This window comes from Amblyomma americanum, chromosome 6 (genome assembly GCF_052857255.1).
Source record: "Amblyomma americanum isolate KBUSLIRL-KWMA chromosome 6, ASM5285725v1, whole genome shotgun sequence".
Taxonomy (NCBI): Eukaryota; Metazoa; Arthropoda; class Arachnida; order Ixodida; family Ixodidae; genus Amblyomma; species Amblyomma americanum.
The window spans coordinates 110,912,167-110,930,633 of NC_135502.1; the positions used below are offsets into that span (position 1 = coordinate 110,912,167).

The window sequence follows — 18,467 nt, forward strand, 5'->3', positions numbered from 1 at the left end:
GTGGAGTCGAAGTATTCGTTCAGTAATAGTGACAAAGATGGGCCTAGAGCGAGATTTATTGTAGGGCGACGTTGGCTGGCTTTTCATAGGCGTGTTTTAAGCACAAGTGGCTCGTGGACGACTTTTGGGCGACGATGGTCTCTCGGCTGCGCGGTTTTGAAGCCACGTCCGGCGTAGACTGTGGCGGAAAATGACTTGAAGTGCTGCATGAACCTTCGGAAAAAGGCGTCCATTTTGAAGGGGCGGCTGAACAGAAAGAGAAAAAAACATCGTTAAAAGTTTAGTCTGAACAAATTTAAACGTATGCTACAGCATGTTTTAATGACGGGAAATAAGTTGTCAACCTAGTCTGCCGGAAAAGTTATAAAGCGCCCACCATGCCTAAGCTTTGTTAAAGGCTATCTTGAGCATTAAATTATTGCGAAGGAAGCTGACTGAACAACACTACGTTTGTCATGTACAGCAAAACTCGCAAGAAAGAAATCAATGTTTAAGGCTTTAGACGGAGACTTGAATTGACAATGAAGTTAGTGTGGTTACATATACATTATTTTGATACTTTTTAGCGTGTAATTTCCATCGACGCCATTCACAGCAGCTTACTTTAACCTGCCTGAGTTTGACATATATCCACACATTACGCTCTCAATGACTTTTTTATGAAGTGCGTTACATGTAGAATACTAAGATTTTGGTGCTATCAGTCCTTTATAACCTTGAAGTTCATTCATTATTTGAAAGACTTTTACCTATTCGTAAAACTTATAGACATTACAAAGGCAGCTTACCTGGAAGCCAGCATGGTGCTATTTTTTTTTTCCTGTAATGCGAAGTACGATTTGTTGCCATCAGTAAGAATCACATATCCGTAAAGAAAGCAAAGTTGGCAAATTGAATAATTGGCTAAGAAACCTGTTGGAATTAGTACAGTTTGACGAACACTGCCGCAGTACGCCATCAAATCTTCAAATATTGTCCCAACAATATCAAGAAAGAAAAGTTGAAGACGCCTGTAAGAGTCATGTCCAACATTCTCGGCCAAAGTTTTTGAAAATTGAGAAATTGTAAGATACTCTTATGGAAATATTGAAGGTAATGGTCCACTCTTCTGATATGTAGCAAAATCTTTCGTTTAAAGTGTTTCCATTGATCGCATCGAACAGTTAAGATTCGCATAAGTAGCCAATAAAACACTCTTTTGGCAATAACAAAAATGTTAATAGAAAAAAAATTCTAGACTGCCGTTGGGTGATCTGCGGATATATTGGTTGTTAGTGAAATCTTGCATCACATGAAAAAATTGCGTTTATAAACGGTTTCCCGCGCAAAAATGCTTTCGTCCAGAACTGTTGAGTATGCCTCAAAATAATGCAATAGCTTGGCGCTTTCGCTCCCCTTATAACCGAAATAAATATTCGTAAACGGCTCGCAGTTTTCTTCTAACGACAACTACGTACATTCCACTCTGAGGAGTAAGCGCCATAAATCTTTAATTAGGCTTCAGAGCCAGCCTCTAAGCAATCCGCTGAAAAAAAAAAAGTTTTTGCGCTGCTAGGAAGTTCACCAAACAACATAAAGGAGATGGCAAGCACAAACAACGAAGCGCATTTTGAGTTTCGATTTGTGTGCGTACTGGTGCACCAAAGTAACGTAAAGCTACACCAACGTAATGCTGCACCAAACAGCTCCCACACAACCTTTGTTGGACCATATATCTCTAAGCGCCAGTACGCAATGCTGCAGTGCATTGAATCCATGCATTTGAATAAAACAAAAGGGTGCTACTGTAACCTTCGCCTAAGTGCACTAGCAGCATGAAACATGAGAATGCAAGTGGTAGTGCCAGCCTTGGTGTTAACTGGTCTTCTACAATCTCAGATCGAGGTCGAAGACGTTATTCTGCCATGCGGAAAAAGCTATATACGTGGCTTTTGGTTATGCATGTGGCATGCGACAGAAGGATCTCCGGAAAAATTTTTGCATTTTTTTAATAGATGTGTAGCACAAAATATTTTTGAACAATGGAATATTGTAATGTCCTGTTAAAAATATATTGAAGGCAATGGTCCATTTTTCAGTAAAGCGGCAGACTGGGCAAGTTGGTTTTGCATCATAATGAAATGGCAGCGCATAAGCAAACAAAGACAAAGAACGGGACAAGCGCTTGTCCCGTTCTTTCTGTCTGTGTTTGCTTGTGCGCTGCCATTTCATTAGGGTCCATTTTTCGATGCGCAGCAAAATGTTTTTTGTCCATCGCTCGCGTCGAGCAGCTAAGACTTCCATAGAAAGCCAAAGACAGCCATAGAAACCCAATGGGGAACGCTTTTGACGATAGCAAAAATGTTGATAGCAAAAAAAAAAATGCGAGCCCGCTGACAGGAGATCTGCGGATATATTGAATTTTATAGTAAAATGTTACTTTATATGAAAAAAATTGCGTTCATAAACTGTTTTCATTGAAGAATGACTTTGTCCAGAATTGTTGGGTATGGAAACGCTCGGTAAGACGCGCAGTGTAATTACCCTTGTTAGCATCGTGATAATTTTAGGTGTGGCCAAGGACGAAGTTTTCTTACCTTTGCTTGATCCCGCACCTGAAGCAGAGAACATGAATAATCAGATTGTGGAAACTAATAGCAACCGTCACTGGGCAGATAACATTGGCGTTGTGGAGCAAGAAATGATACCAGCTCGCGTCCGATCCTACCTTTTCCAGCCGCCCCTTTCTTGGCGCCAGCTGAAAAAAATCACGGAAGTCTTTAGAGAAACATCTCGAAAGAGAAAAGGTTGGGGGGTTCAGGTGCATTAAGGCATGTTTAAAGAAAACAACTTACCTCCTTTTTTTCCTTGCGTCAAATTTCCGGTTCTCATCATGGTCAGTTCCCCTTCCTTCTTTGTCTCTGCCGACGCACAAAAAAGAATGAGGCAATAAAAACATGCCGCACCCCTTACGTGACACATAATAGCCGTAGCCTCAACTACCTGCATTGCAGGGAAAAGGCCTCAGTGAATTCCTTGCAATTAACCCTGTACTGTGCCAGCTGCGCCAACTTATCGCCGCAAACTCCCTAATTTCACCTTCCCACCGAATCCTGTGACACCCCCTGATACACCGGCCCTAACTTGGAAAACACTCTGTTCCCCTCAAGGGACCATCGGTTATGCTGCCTTCTCGTTACATGCCCTTACCACGCCTATTTCTTTTGTTTTTTGTCGTTCTCGTTTTATGCGTTACGTTTTAGAAGTAAAAAAAAAAACAGCTCGCCTATCTTTCTTGTAATCCATTTAATTTTTATGCTTTGATATTATTAATTTGTGCTCTTTTACTGGCGCTGTTTGTTGTGTTCCTGCCTGTTAACGTTAGCCCTACCATATCCCTTTCCACCGTTTGCTGCACCATTGTCAATTGTATTTCAAGCCTTTTATTCAGCCTTCAAGTTTTAGTCCTGTAGCTGAGTACTAACTAGATACAGTAGCTTGATTTTGTCTCTTATGAAGTAAAGCTAACCTGCTATTCGCGGCCTGGTAGTACTTGCCAAATGCCCTACATCTCATTCTTATTATGCCATCTATTTCGTCTTCGTGGTCCAGATGTGCATCAGGAATTCACAGGCGCGCGATGTTTTGTTGTACTCACGCGCGAAAAGAGAATGAAGAGCAGAATGAAGAGCACAATTAAAAACCGCCATTATCGTTGCTCCAATGCCCCTGTGGATTAGAACTGCGTTTTTGGATGCCTAATGCACGGGTTCCGGTCCGCGTTTTCCCAGTACTTTTTCTTTTCTTTTTGAAGACGGATTAACAGCCCGTAAGTTATTAATCATTTACCGCTGGGAGTGTGTTTCGTTACAGGTTTTATTCTGAGATGCTTTTGAACCAGAATTAAACAATTAAGCCACTCACTCCGAACCACATTTTTTACTCGTCTTTTTTTCCCCTTAACCGACAATTACCTACACGCTGATCATTTACCATTCCCCTGGTGATGTTTGGTTTGGTTCATGGGGGTTTAACGTCCCAAAGCGACTCAGGCTATGGGAGAAGTCGTAGTGAAGGGCTCCGAAAATTTCGACCACCTGGGGTTCTTTAACTTGCACTGACAATGCACAGTACACGGGCCTCTAAAAATTCGCCTCCACCGAAATTCGACCGCCGTGGCCGGGATCGAGCCCGCGTCTTTCGGGCAAGCAGCCGAGTCCCATAACCACTGAGCCACCGCGGCGGCTTCCCTGGTGATGTGCGTTATCAGTAGGTGATCTGATACTTTTCATTTTTTTAGCAGAATTTATCTAGGGTGATGGGAAAAAACATTCGATCTGAAAGTTGTTTAGTAAGAAAGCATAAAATTTTATGCTCTGCAGTATAATTATTCTTCAAAGCATTGCTCCAGAAACTGCCCGGCTTTCCGCCTTTCTTCGAGAGGAATAGGTGATAGCAGCCGCAGGGTCGCGCTATATCCACATTATTGTAACTCGAAAATCAGCACCACTTCTTTTTCTGTGCAATATTTTTGCGCTCTTTGAACGCCATCATCCCGTGCCCCTTAAGACGCTACGAATGAGTGAACAAGCCTGGTCTTCGCATAACGGGCAGTATCATCCTGCAGCTTACGATGTGCAACTTTGCTTCTTTACTTGAGAAGGAACACTTCAAACGACAGTAATGCAGCAAGTTTTCGAAGTCAGGAGGGCTTTACGGTGCGGGTGACGCACTTGAGATCCACCGTATTCTAACTGTGCATCGTATATGACGCCTTATTTGCATGATGCCTATGATGCATATGATGCCTTGCATATGATGCCTTATTTGCAGTACTTAAATGGGCAGCAATTAAAATGGTTGCAATAGCGCAAAACGCTGCGAGCAGTATAAAAGATCCAAACAGCATAACGCTATCAACTTTTTTGCCCAGATTTTTTCTTTGTCCGTAGCCATTTTCACTGTTGGAACTTTAGTTCCGACCGACCCGCCCAAGCTTTTGTTCTTCAGAGTACGTGAGCACAATACAAGCAGGCAAATATGCAAGGTACGGCAGCTGACGCAGGAGAAGATTAATTGGAGATTTATGTTAGACGACTTTTCTGGCAGTTAACTTACGTGCATTGTTGGTACCTAGCCATCATCATCATTTATTATATCCTTACAGACCCCGGGTAGAGAGTTAAATAAGGGGAGGGGTGGTTAGGACATAAAAATTCTACCAAAATAGATTGCCAAACGGAATATATATTCAATCAAAGCCCTCAGAAAGTTATAGTTCAAATGAAGAAGGCGCTGTCAAAAAAATGAAGAGGTAGCAACATTTTATAGTGTGAGATGACGTGTTAGACGTTTTTTGAACCTATTAGGGTCGCGTTCGATGGCAATATGTTCGGGAAGTTGATTCCACTCTCCTTTCGTGGCTGGCAAAAAAAAATATTTGTTAAAGGTGTTACCTGACACATGTAAACGCTGGGTGCTCATCGAATTGAACAAACGGGATGAGTGTTCCTTTAGGATGACTGTTTCGTTTCGGATGTAACGAGTACTACTTCATAGAAACTAAATGCTGATGCTGTGAGTATTGTACCAAGTTTCAACAACAACAGTTCACTTAGTAAAGTCAGAAAAGGCCAACATCAGTAACCAGTAGCTCTAGATATTTTGCCTAGCTTGTAAACGTGTGGGACCGTCGGCCAAGGTCACCTAGCAACAGCATCGTGTTTCGCTGAGATTAACACGTTAACATGGTTGCTAGTTTTTCTGTAGAACTGGTCGCACAGCTTTGAGTTAGCAGCGTTATATAAAAAAAAGGTTCTCTTTCTCCTTTACGTCCAAGATGTGCGCTATGTGACTCGTTAACTGTTTCCTTGGAACACTCACTCCCAGGCAAGCATGAACCAGGCCCACCTCCATCAGATATATTTGGTTATACCAGTTGGGAAACTCCCTTTCCCAAGCAGCACAGCTAGTCGGCCCAGCATTGGAAATGACTCGGGGCAGAAACGTGGAACCTAACGAAAAGGGTTCAGCTTAAGTTAAGGACAACGCAGCGAGTAAAAGCAAAGAAAAATTATGGGTGTAACGTTAAAAGACCGGAAGAGGGCAGAGTGGGTTAGGGAACAAAACACGGTTAATGACATGCTAGTCGAAATCTACAGGAAGAAATGGTCTTGGGCAGGGCATGTAACGCGAAGGCAAGGTAACCGCTCGTCTTTAAAGGTAACGTAGTGAATTCCAAGAGAAGGCAAGCGTAGCAGGGGCCGGCAGAAGGTTATAAGTGGGCGGATGAGATTGGGAAGTTTGCAGGCATAGGGTGGGCGCAGCTGGCAAAGGACCGGTTTAATTCGAGAGACATGGGAGAGGCATTTGCCCTGCAGTTGGTGTGGTCAGGCTGATGATGATGATAATGATGACTCCGGCCCTTAGTAGAGCCGGCCTTTGCCAATAGATTTTCAATATTGAGCCGGTCAGATGTGCTTCTCGGGTTAGGGCCTCATACGTATGACGAATATCTGGCGCTCTGAATAGACAGAAAGTAGAAGCTTACTAGGCTGTCATGCCTCGTACAGGCATCAGACGGCCCACTCAGCGCTGTTCAAAGCCCGAAGAGAGCGGAGAAACAGAATTCTCCAGGTCCCTATCTTTACCTGACTGTGAATCACATAGGAGGCGTGCCATAATTTTTTAACCTCAGCTGTGGGGAGTATTCGAATTTAAAAGTGGAGTTTCAACAACCGAGAAGATTAAGGAGCTCTAGCCTGGATAACATAGAGCACACACTGAACATTCTCGAGAGAATCCATGGACTCCTTGCGAGAATACAATAATACAACTCGATCACCAGCCAAGGGCCTCATTTTGTGAACGTTTCGTCTCATTTTCGCCTCGCTCATTGTGGCGTCAATCTTTACGAAAGCAAAAGGAGGGAAGCCAATTTCTAATCACATTTGCGGACGGTTCGGAGGTGGCGCTGCCACATATCATGTCGTGTCGCCAATAAGCCGTATAACCACCATGCATTTCTTTTCCAGAGACGAAAGTGTCTACGAGAAAGGTCGTCCAACGCGTCGTAGTTCTCCGTCATTTTTCAGCGTCGGCGACAGTCCCGAGACTGCGGCATTGGCGTGGGGCGCATTCATGCCGATAAGTGGAATCAAGGGTACGTTTCTGTCCGGCCAGAAGGAGATGATCTCACACGGTTAGGTCGCCGAAAGCAGCTATCAATGGCAGAGGACAAGGTGAAAGGAAAACGAAATTAGAAGTTACAAATTGCGACTGCAGAACACCGAAAGTGTTCAGTTACGCTATTCTGCAATGCCGGCACCGCTGGTTACGCCACTGACACTAGAAAAAGGTCGCCGAACAGCCATTTCAATAGTGCACTCTATAAGTCGGCGGAATAAGTGCTGGTTTACTGCTCGAGAATATGTTCTCCGCGCTTTTGCAAGGCGTTGCCAAAGAACTGAGACTCTTGATCAAAGCCTGTCGAGAATAGTGACGTGTAAAGCTTGTCATGGACGCTGAAAAATGCCAAGTAGAAATTGTGCAGTGTAAGTCCTATGAGCCGCTAAGTGTCTTAAGTAAGCTGGCTTTTTCTGTTTTCATTGGGCTGAAACAGAAATACGTGTAAGCCGTACCACCACCGCTAGTCGTGATGATGATGATCATGGATTTTTATGACGCAAGGGCATCTATGGCCAAAGAGCGCCATGACACAAGGTATTTGTGTCACCTCTTGTCGTGTTGCACAAGGCAAAGATCGAAGCGCCAATTTCTAAAGCGTATTTCATTGCGTTATGAGTGATTATGATGACGATTTCTTTTAGTGGAGCAAGGGCAGCTTGGCTAAAGTGCGGTTCCCGAGATGGGCTCGAAGAGCCATGTTTAGAAACGCTTCATCCATAGAAACCAAACGCCGTGTCATCGCAAATCTTGTCCACGCTAGGAAGCCTATGGGTACTCCGAGACATAGAACATCGAACACAGCCCCTCCTGTGTCGAAGCGGAAATGTGCTATGAACTATGAGTGCAGCATCGCCACGTGCGACGTCCTTGTTGAATGTGCAAGGCTGTACACTCTGCAGAAGAACCAGTACATGGAGGAAAGAAAGCTAAAAGGCGATGTCCCGTATGTCCTCTAACAGTCCTGAAGTTTAGTCAGAAGTCAGAGCAGGAAACTAAGGTTCACTAGACGGCGAGCGCTAGACTTCACCACAGCTTTTTGACAAATCTAGCTTCGAATCTTCGGTTGTAAACGCGGTAATTCCCTGCGGCCACCACGAAGATGGAGGCGCCAGCTATGTAGATTCGGCACATTTAAACGGCCGCCCTTTGCCTTCATTTCGGGGAGCTTCACAACTTTTGCGAGAACTCTCGGCTCTAGGCCCATGTGAACGTTGTCAGTAGCTGGCGAACTAGCTGGCTTCCACAGGTCTCTACCACGACCTATAGCGTCGACAATGTGTCCGGCAAAGTTTTACCGCCAGAGGTGGGAGATGGAACGGTGTTAACTGTGATCGATTTGCGTAGACTGACCATTCTACTTTGTTTCGCCTCCTGCCTTAATTAGGAAGCACGAGGTCGGCGATCCAATTAATCGTTATAGGAACAACAAGGGCCACGCCTCTCCCGATAACATGGAAACCATGGGCCTACAACATTAAACGGTAGCGTGAAGTGGAAATTTTGATCTGCCGCAATATTAATGACCCTGAAGAAGTTTGATCCAACATCGTCACTGTTGAGCCAGTGAGGACAAGTGGCGGACAAAAAGGTCAACTGACGTGTCACAACGCGGTCGTCGCTACCGGTCTTTTCAGCTGCGCAGAGAAGCTAACAAAATCCAGTAAAAAGTATAGCTCATCACGAGCAATGTAGCCTAAGAGGCGTCCTATGAGGCCAGTTGAACTCAAGTTTGCTAGAACGCGAAAGGACGACACGTACCATCTTTGCCAAAAGTAGCTTGGCTGCGCGGATTGCTCCTCACGGCTTCCGTAAAGATCAAATGTTCTTTAAGGGTAATGGCCTCTCTTCTCATATCACAGTGGTTTAGTGCTTGAGGGGCAACATAACCCACTATACGACTGAGAAACAAACTATGCGGCCTGATTTTTTTTCGGGAAGCATGGCTAGTACCACGAAGACGGTGACAGGACAAGGCAATTAATGCCATTGTCCTTACGTGATGCATTGTTATGCTGCCTCTTACCCGACATGAACAATAAGAAGCCTTCATTAAAAAAGTGCACAGCCCAAGAACTTGCTTCAAAACAGGGTACTGATGCTCCCTAGCACCCATGGCAGTCCTAAACTACGAGGAAATATTTGAAACACTGACAATTCAAATTTGCATTACCCAGAAGCAAACCTGTTGGGCTGTTATTTTTGGCAAAGGTTGTACTTGCTGGAAGTGTCATAGATGCACCACAGCAGCGATGACTGACAAATACACCTGCGCCTCTAACAATTCTAGATTTAAGGGGGGCGAGAAATAGCGAAATGGGAAGGGCCCTTTTCTTTCGAGTGAGAAGTTTGTTATTAGAAACAAAGTTAACCGCTTTTATCCATGACTGCAGTCCAATAACTGCAATGTGCAAATAGGACCGCCCCTACGATAGTTGTCAAGACATCCTCCCCTGCACCCTACTCGGTCCCCCCTTTTCCGCGCATTGTGTCACTTGTCCTGTGTTTTTCTCCCTTTCGTCTTCGTTTTTCGCGCTGTTAATTTTGAGCATGATTCCGCTTTCTAAAAGGTATGCTGCCCAACTTCCGGTTCAGCAGAGCCTTCCGGTTAAATAGGGCAAGTTAAGCAGAGTAACTTCCATTTAAGTACGTCAAGTGGACCAAATGACATGAGAGCGCATTATAACACAATTAAAAGCGTGCGTTCCTATCGGTTCTGTGCCCGAATGGAATAGTGCTTCGCTTTTGAACGCATAAGAAAGCAGCTCAAGCACCATGTCAGAAAATAAAATTTTTCACTTTTTTTTTACACCCAGAATTAACAACACGCAAATTATTCACTCTCTACCCTACGTGTAAGCTGCCTTTTAGGTCAGATTTTAAAGTTCTTCTGAGCCAAAAACACTGTCAAAAAAGCTTCGAGACGGGCTGAGAAGCAAAACCATCTTAGGGCTACTTTGCCCTCAAAGCAACGCAATTATGAGTGTGTGTCCCAACTGCCAGCCGAAAACATCCTGTCCTGCATGTTGAAAACTGCGTTAACAAATCGTTTCGCTTCCCAGGTGGTCCGCACTTACTGGTCTTCTTGCCACCCTTGGTGGTCGTTCTGGTGGAGACGCCCCCTCTCGTCACGCGCCTGGTCAGCTCGGCTGCACGCGCACGTGGTGTCAGTCAAATGTAAGCACTCAGTTAGCAACAATCTCCCTCCGTCTGGCACCTGGCCCAGCCGCAATCGATTTTGTAAAAAAAAAGCCTCCATCGCGCTTTACAAACAGCCAGTCGAAAAATACTGCACAGCCTTTCTCAAAATACAAAATTCCTGTCGTTCTGTCGTCACGACAGATTTTTCTATAGTATTGCGAAGTTGTCTGTTGTGACGGCAGAACTGGCTCTGACGTTACGACAGGAGACTGCTGAATATCACATAAAATCCTTTTGTTACGACAAGAATTTCTGTTGTCAGGTTCCAAAATTCTACAGGAAAATCGATTATGACACCAGAAAATTTTCCGTTCTGTTCTTCGATAGGGGTGCGCCAAATTTATCACATTCTTGATAATTGTTGCAGTGACCGAAAGCATAGGAGCTAAATGAAGGACGCGAATAAGAATAAATAAGAAGTAAATACCGATAGATATGGCGAAGTTCGGAATTCCCATATAGTGCGCAAAAGTGGTGACGTTACTACAGATAATTATTTATTGCGTATAACATAAGTACGTTCAGTAACTCTTACCTTGCATGTTTTCTGAAATGAAAAGAGAAAAAGCAAGCACCAGTATCAGTTCTGCGTTACTGACGTTCGAATTCGATATTTTCATATGTTATATTAAAACTTAAACACACTGCCTGTATGTAAAAAAAAAATTAAAAGATTTTTAGTTTAAGCTCCCGTTGTGCTGCATTGTAATTATTGGACGTATTTTTTCCTTTCGCTGTCATTGATTTTAGTGTAGCAGTATTTGAATGTTGCGTGGTCATTTTAATGTCTCATATTTGATGCTTTACTGCGCATTAGTTTTTGTTCGGATCATTTGTGCTTTCTCTCTTACATAACTTTCACGTCAAGCACAACCGTGTTAAAAATAAATAAATGACTTGCGTGTTACAAATGTCAGCATGGCTTAAGAAAAACTCAAACGCATCAAACGCCTTTTACTCAGACCTCGAGGATGAGGACTCAAGACAATATACAGTAAAAATTTTCATCACGGCTAATTGTTATGCATCCATGCATCGGTATGACCGCACCTTTGATTACGAAGAAGACAATCGGCGGTATTTGTACCTATCACCCTTGAAGCGCCAACATGCGATGGACCACTCGTACAGGGGTAGGAGTGAACCATCTCCAGATTACAGTGCTGAGTCATGACACTAATCACAATTGAATGCTTGAAAATTGAATGCTTGTCTTACGCTCTCATGGTTGCTAGTGCGCGTTTGTGAAAGTTAAAGGAAACTTGAAACTAAGCGCGCGATATCAACAGGCACTGCATGCCGAGCAGTGTATGAATACAACTGGCGTGCTGCAGTTTAAACGTTTGGGCACAAGTCCAATGCGCTGATTTACATGTGCCAACTAGGGGTACCCACAATAAACGATTCCAATTACTCCACGCACAATAAACAGACCTAGGGTTCCAAAAAAAGCTCAATTCGAGTCATTTCAACAAAGGATGACGAGCATGCTATGCCACTAGGCTCCATTAAGGTGGAAGTGCGTTGCATTCAGAATTAGTTGACGCCTCATGCAATATGGAAGAGAGGCGTGAAAAACAGCAAGGTCAGTGTACCATGTAGTGATATTGTGCGCTACGTTTGGCAAAGAGTGTGAGTGTGCTGCGCCCACACACTTGTTGCAAGACAACTGGGCAATGAAACTGCCAGGACTGATGTGGTAATTAGAAAATCAAAGCACAGATAACAGAAGCAGCTAAAAGCTATACTGCATGCAGAGGAGAACCTGGGTAGTATTCAGTGCTCAGTGTGTGAAAGCAAGTGCGCCTTAGCTGCCCTACGTGCTCCACAAACCGAAGGCTGAGCTGCGTCCTTGCTGCGCGACTCACCGTCATCGTCGTCCGACATGGCGGTCCGTCGCCTTCAGCGCTCGTCCGCGGCCAGCGTGACGGCGTGACGGGGTGCTCGTCGGGGCTGGGCGTGCACCTGGGATTTTCCCCCTCGGATGAGTGATGAGATGGTCACCGCCGCGAACGCGACGCCTCGGCGTTCATGGCCCCGTGGTGACGAGGCGCGCAGCACGAATTTAGCGTCCGGAGCCGGGAATTTGGGCCGCCGACCAGCTGGGCAGAACCGTTCCGAGCCGAGAGCGCGTGCTCCGCCCGATGTCGATGATCCTGACCGGCTTCTCTGAGCATGAGGCGTACTCAAAGGTGCGCTCTGGTCCGACACGCGATGTGAGAGGAAAGCAGAAATGAGGATGCCTTGCAGCTGGAATGCATCTAGCAACAGAACGGTACTGCCCAGCGTATTGGTATGCAGGTATACTGCTGCATCTCAACCAAATAGTGAAGACGAAGACGTTCAATGATAACTGCGATGAAGACGAAGCTCGGGGGCCATATTGCCATATACCTGGGGTATATGTGCCATATACCTGGGGTGAAGAAGAAGAAGATATTGCCCTTGGCATTCACCGCAGTACCTTGGGCAATCCCCTCACGTGGGTATGTTCCATGTTTACTGAGGTAAACAACAACAACACGTGTTTCGAAACGGGTCGGCACCATGACAGTGCCTAGGCCAAGTAAAACGAAAGAGGAAAAAAAAGAAGTTTAAATAAAAAGAACGAGAAAAAAAGGACGGTAGTATCTGCTCCCATTCACACGAGAGGGCAACGTTATCCTCTAACTGCTGCCATAGAGACCACGACGAGGGCAATGCCACTGTTGCGTAAAGCGCAGCATTTCGATTGGTTTCATTTTCAGTCAACGATCTCCCAGGATAACAACAACTGAAGTTAAACATCAGTTGGGGAGGGAACGATGTCGAGAAATCGCCCTCTATACTCCTGTCATTCAGGTGGGGCATTGGGTTAGGTTTCCACAACAGCTGAGTACGCCATTTTTCAAATCCGCCTCCGGCCGGCTCATGTCACTGCTTTTTAGGTGAGTTTTTTAAGAGTCAGTTGAGCTCGAGAGCATCTCTGAATCTAGCCTAAACGCTAACACATACCCAGGAAAATGATAAATTGTGACTGCGGGCGTTCTGTGTACCTTCCTCTTTCGTCCCCGTCATCTGTGCTGCTACCCTTAAAGATAATTAAGTCATCTGCTGCATTAAGACGAGTGAATATTTTATTCCAGCATGGAGAATAGAGCTGCTGTATCATGCGTTCTAAAACTCACTACAAATCCGCTGATCGGAATGAGCGCTCTGTAGATGACTACTGAATCATTCTCAGGCAGGAATAGAGGCGTTCTCTAGGGGTTTTGGCACAGCTATCGTCGTCTCTCCCCCGCACCTCGGGAAAAAGAAAGTTCTGGGAAATTTGACTTTGGGTTTCATTTTCTACACTTGCGCTCTACTGAACTTGTAAAACTACTGCCTTATTATCAATTCATTGAGCTGGAGATAATTTGCATTGTGAGTCGTCAGCTTCTTTTACATCCTTACGTGCAAAGGCGATCTTCTAGAAGGGGCGTCTCAGTTGATGCAACATGGTGACGTCACAGAGGACAGCAACCGCGGCCAGCCTACGTTGGATAGAGCTCGTACTAAAATTTCACGATAAATTCGCTTTTCTTTCTCGATGTAAGCAACTTCGCGTAAGTCTAACAATCTCCATTGTGTTTTCTCCATGCTGCGAAGCAATAAACCAGAAACAACGAATACAAATCGTTGTGTGGCGTTAGAAAACAGCTGGACTGAAGGAGGAGCGGTAGACTGTCGACGCGCGATTTGGAGTAATGTTGAAATCGACGACATCGAAGGTGAATACCTTGTCTGCAGCTGGTGGATAGCAAAAACTGAAAATGAGGAAAGCAAGACCCAGCGACATGCCAACCAGCCATGCTGCATCGCCCGAAACAAGCTAGAAAAAATCGGCGGTAGCTGTTGTTTGGGTTTTAAATAATAAAACTGCGCTCTTTCCTGTTTTTGATGCTCATGAATATTATTATGCACATGCTACATTAAATGAGGGCACATTTTTGATCACATATACAGATGGCAAGTGAGTCACTGAAGTCGCCTTCTTCCGCGGGCCTTAGCCTCGGAGCAATCAACCGTGCCTTGCGCCCTCCATATGTATGTATACGTATGTAGTAAATGCAAGGCATGCAATTAATGTGAGCCCATTATGATAAGAGTAAATTCAAAGATGGTTCTTTGCGTTTCTTCGGAGGGCCACAGGACCTCTCCAAGCGTGAATTCGACGGTGTTGAAGGAGCAGACGATGATTGATGCCAGATGATGAAGACAAAGAGAAAATATATTTACAGGATGTACAAGGGCAAACTGCCTTAAAAGTTGAGTCACACAGTCGGTCAAACTACAGCTTAAAAGAAATTATCTCACACAGAGAAACTCGACAACACCTTACTCATCGACCCGAGGTTAGGGTCTAGGTCTTTAGAATTACATGCTACTGCACGGAGCCTCTAGCTCAACTAGACAAGACTGCTCTCCAAACATTTTACATGCAATCTGAAAGCTTTTGCAAACAAAGAAATTAGGGCGGTCATATATCGAGGCCCGCCCTAAGCTTCGATAACCAATGGAGGTAGCCACAGCCCCTGAAGGTTGGACCGAACTTCGAGCCCGGGGCTTGGCTAAAAAGAAAAATAAACACATACAGAAAACATTCTGAAAACCCTCTCCCCGGGGGGAGTTTTCGGCCTTATCGCTTGATGCTTTCCCTTTCCCTGCCGCACCCGCGGGTCGCCTCTCAAAGGATGAAGCGTTTTTTTTTTTTTTTCCGCTAATTGGCGGGACCACTGATCCACTGGCTCGCAGTAATGTCAGGCGGCGGAGAACCGCGACGCTTCGGTGCCATCGAGAATGCCAAAAAAAAAAGAAAAAAAAGGGGGCCCATCGCGGAATGCGAGGTGGTCCGCATTCTGCCGCAGTGGGAATGCTGCCTAAGACCAAGCGGCCCCACGTGCTCGTTGTGTGCGCTTAACAAAGCCAGGTGTCCTCGGCCGCTACAGCTGTGCTGTCAAGCAGCCAGTGCCTCCTGCGCCTTTGCCACTGCTTGGGGAGGGGGGGGGGGGGGGGGGCACGCGGGTATGGGAGAGCTCGGTGCTTCACTGAGAGCTCTTCACGAATTAAAAAAGTATAGGCGTTGATGAAGCGCGGCCTTACAATACGATTAATTTCTTTAAGTTCTAATTAAATCCTGTCATCCGCCTGTCTGTCCGACTGATTTCAGCTACAGCGAGTGCATTCAGCAATCGGCGTGCAGAAATAACTGGAACAAAATTAAATTCATCTGATCGCAGTATGTCACCCACTTACCCTCTGAGGATAACAAAGCATCATGTCACCTGCCTGCAGTTAGGAAGACAGTCGTGCACAAAACTCTTAGCATTTGAAATGCGCCGTGAGTCATATGTGCTGGGCGACGTTTTTCTTTTTTTCTTAACATATAACACCTCGTATTTACTTAGGCCCTTCTAGTCCAGGCAAATCATGTTTATAGAAATACAGGCTGGGTGGCTACAATGTCATTTCCCAGCGAGCGTTTCAGTGCGCCGTGCAAGCCTGCTGTTAGTATGCTCTCCCTGTTGTTGTTGTTGTTGTTGTCGTCGTCGTCGTCGTCGTCGTCGTCGTCGTCGTCGTTGTTGTTGTTGTTGTTGTTGTTGTTGTTGTTGTTGTTGTTGTTGTTGTTGTTGTTGTTGTTGTTGTTGTTGTTGTTGTCGTCGTCGTCGTCGTCGTCGTCGTCGTCGTCGTCGTCGTCGTCGTCGTCGTCGTCGTCGTTGTTGTCGTTGTTGTTGTTGTTGTCGTCGTCGTCGTCTTCGTTACATGTACCGCTGACGCAGCAAATCTTCTTTCTCGTTAGCTTTCAGAAATACACTGAACGGTGCTAATGTATATGTTTACACCAAAATTCTGGCAACAACGTCGGAATGTGCCGGCGAACCACTCAAGCAGGGGAGCAGACGATGCGGTTCCACGCGCCATCCTTCTTGGAGTAGTTCGCGCTCCCGCCGCAGCGCATAGCGTCGATTTTGTGAATAGGGGTCTGCCTCTGGAGTAAAAGAGCCTCTTGGTGGTGGTGGTAGTGGTTTATTTAAATAACATAAAAGGAAGGTAAAAGATTTTTGCTAGCCCCGGCATCTGCCATCACGTGCGGCGGCACCTGAGCTGGGGCAGCGGAAAGAAAGGATAGCAGGCAGGTGGGAGAAATGAAATAAAAGAGGTGAGGGGACAGAAGAAGGACATGGGGGGGGGGGTAAATAGTACACTACATAAAATAAATATACACTGCATAAAAACATTAAAAGTGAACACTATAAATGCAAAATAAATATACTATATACATTATTACACAAAGAGTCAAAAAGCCTCTTGATGCGAAAGTATCTTCTGTTTGCATTCTCAGCCAAGAGAACGTCATTCAAATGAACCTGGACCATAAGTGAGTGTAATGGCCGGCGACAACGGGTGATGTGGTGGTAACCTGTTCACACCGGAGGTGAGAAAAAGTCCGTGAACCTGCGACATATCTCCCTTGTTCCATTCCGTAAATGCAATGTTTTTCCTTTAAAATGTGTTCTGTCCTCTGTTCTTCTATGTATATATGTTTATTCTTGGCATTTGACTACGCGTTTCTCGCTTCTGCAGCGTTCTTGTCGCAACACGGAGTAGAAATGCGGAGCAAAGGGGTACAGCACCATTCACCGCAGCACGGACTCGTGGCGTCGTCTGTGCTCAGTGTCACGAAGCATCTCACAAGTAATATGCAGCACTGTGGATGCTACAGAGATCTGAGCCTCTCATAATGGCGCGCGCTGCACAAATGTGTTCTCATAAACGTATCACTATGCTAATTGAATTTGGTTTACCAGTCAAGACGATTGTACAGCCATGCTCATTTTCATGCCTTTGTGATAAACGTTAAATATACGGTGGGGTTGTAAATGCCCCCAGAAATCACCGTTTCCTTGCGGCGTTCCGCAGAGGAGAAAAATCAGAGAAGTGTGAGAGGGACTTGCAGCGACCCTTCATTTCCTCTCTGAGCGAACATTTCTCTTGTCCTTGGCATGAGCTGTCAGATGAAGAGAGGCTCAGTCAGCAAAATAAAAAAGCGGACGACCACAGCATGCATGGTATGTGGTACGGGGCGCTGCCCTCACTCTCACCGTGTTTCCATTTATGCCCACAGCGCGCAATGGATGCTTTTGTGGTGCAGAAAAATTTTGTTGCATGCGTGAGCAGTACTCAGCGGGGTTGACTTAGATTTCTTTCAGTACAGCAGAAGAAAAAAGTTGCTCGTTGCTTTGAACGCTTTATTTACTTTTTCATTAAAATATTTATGCTCAAGTTCTGTACGTCTTTATTGGTTTCATCTATTTACTAGCATATTCTGTTAAGAAGCACGGTTGTTATGGTTAAAGGACAACAAATGGCAAAAAGGTCTAGTTTCCTTGTTCTGATGAATTTTTTTTTCACAACTTCCGCCCTGGGCGTGGGGGGGGGGGGGGGAGGGGTATATGATTATATCCTTTCTTTCCAATTCTCTTGCATCATCAACTAACGTCCTCAAACAAAAAAAAATATCGAGTAAGCTCAATCAGCCAATCATTCTTTATTCTAGAAAAGAAGTGAAAGCGTTGTTCTGCGTACTTTGAGTGAAAAGCATTATCAAAAAATTTATATATATATATATATATATATATATATATATATATATATATATATATATATATATATATATATATATATATATATATATATATATATATATATATATATATATATATATATATATATATTGATCGGTGCAGGTAACTTCAGTGTCGGAAGAAACGCGAACAAGGCAGCTGAAACGGGAACAGTAAGACCAGAAGATTTTACTTATGGAAGACTGACTTTCAGTGCATTGTAATATAATACTGACGTCACCATGACCATTGCATGCAAGAGCTAATAGGACCTGCACGTATTTTTTCTCCGGCACCTAATATCTTAGCGTTATTTGTTTGGCGGTAACGTTTTCCGGCTTGCTTTTCGAGTTGTCGCTGATTATACGTGCTGGAAATCTCATTCACCGCCTCCGCTGCCACGTTACCTGCAGCATGCGGTGCTCTGCGACGTCCCTGTCAATCGAACGCTGCTTT

General features: G+C 44.8%; 1 protein-coding gene across 1 annotated transcript; it reads right to left on the reverse strand.

Moving 5' to 3' along the window:
* Window positions 1-38: 38 nt before the first annotated feature.
* LOC144095448 (uncharacterized) lies at window positions 39-10,423 on the reverse strand. Its single transcript, XM_077629185.1, has 6 exons — window positions 10,242-10,423; window positions 2,835-2,900; window positions 2,708-2,737; window positions 2,577-2,594; window positions 789-820; window positions 39-246 (listed from the first exon to the last, which is right to left on the reverse strand). Exons 1-6 carry the CDS (start codon window positions 10,421-10,423, stop codon window positions 56-58), a joined length of 519 nt encoding a protein of 172 aa, XP_077485311.1. The 3' UTR covers window positions 39-55.
* Between the last annotated feature and the right edge of the window lie 8,044 nt (window positions 10,424-18,467).

Coding starts and splice junctions, on each gene's coding strand:
- LOC144095448 (XM_077629185.1), bottom strand. CDS start 10,423: ATGGAGGCTTTTTTTTTACAAAATCGATTGCGGCTGGGCCAGGTGCCA. Junction 2,901..10,241: donor CAAGGGTGGCAAGAAGACCA/GTAAGTGCGGAC, acceptor GTGCGTCGGCAG/AGACAAAGAAGGAAGGGGAA. Junction 247..788: donor AGCACCATGCTGGCTTCCAG/GTAAGCTGCCTT, acceptor CTTTCTGTTCAG/CCGCCCCTTCAAAATGGACG.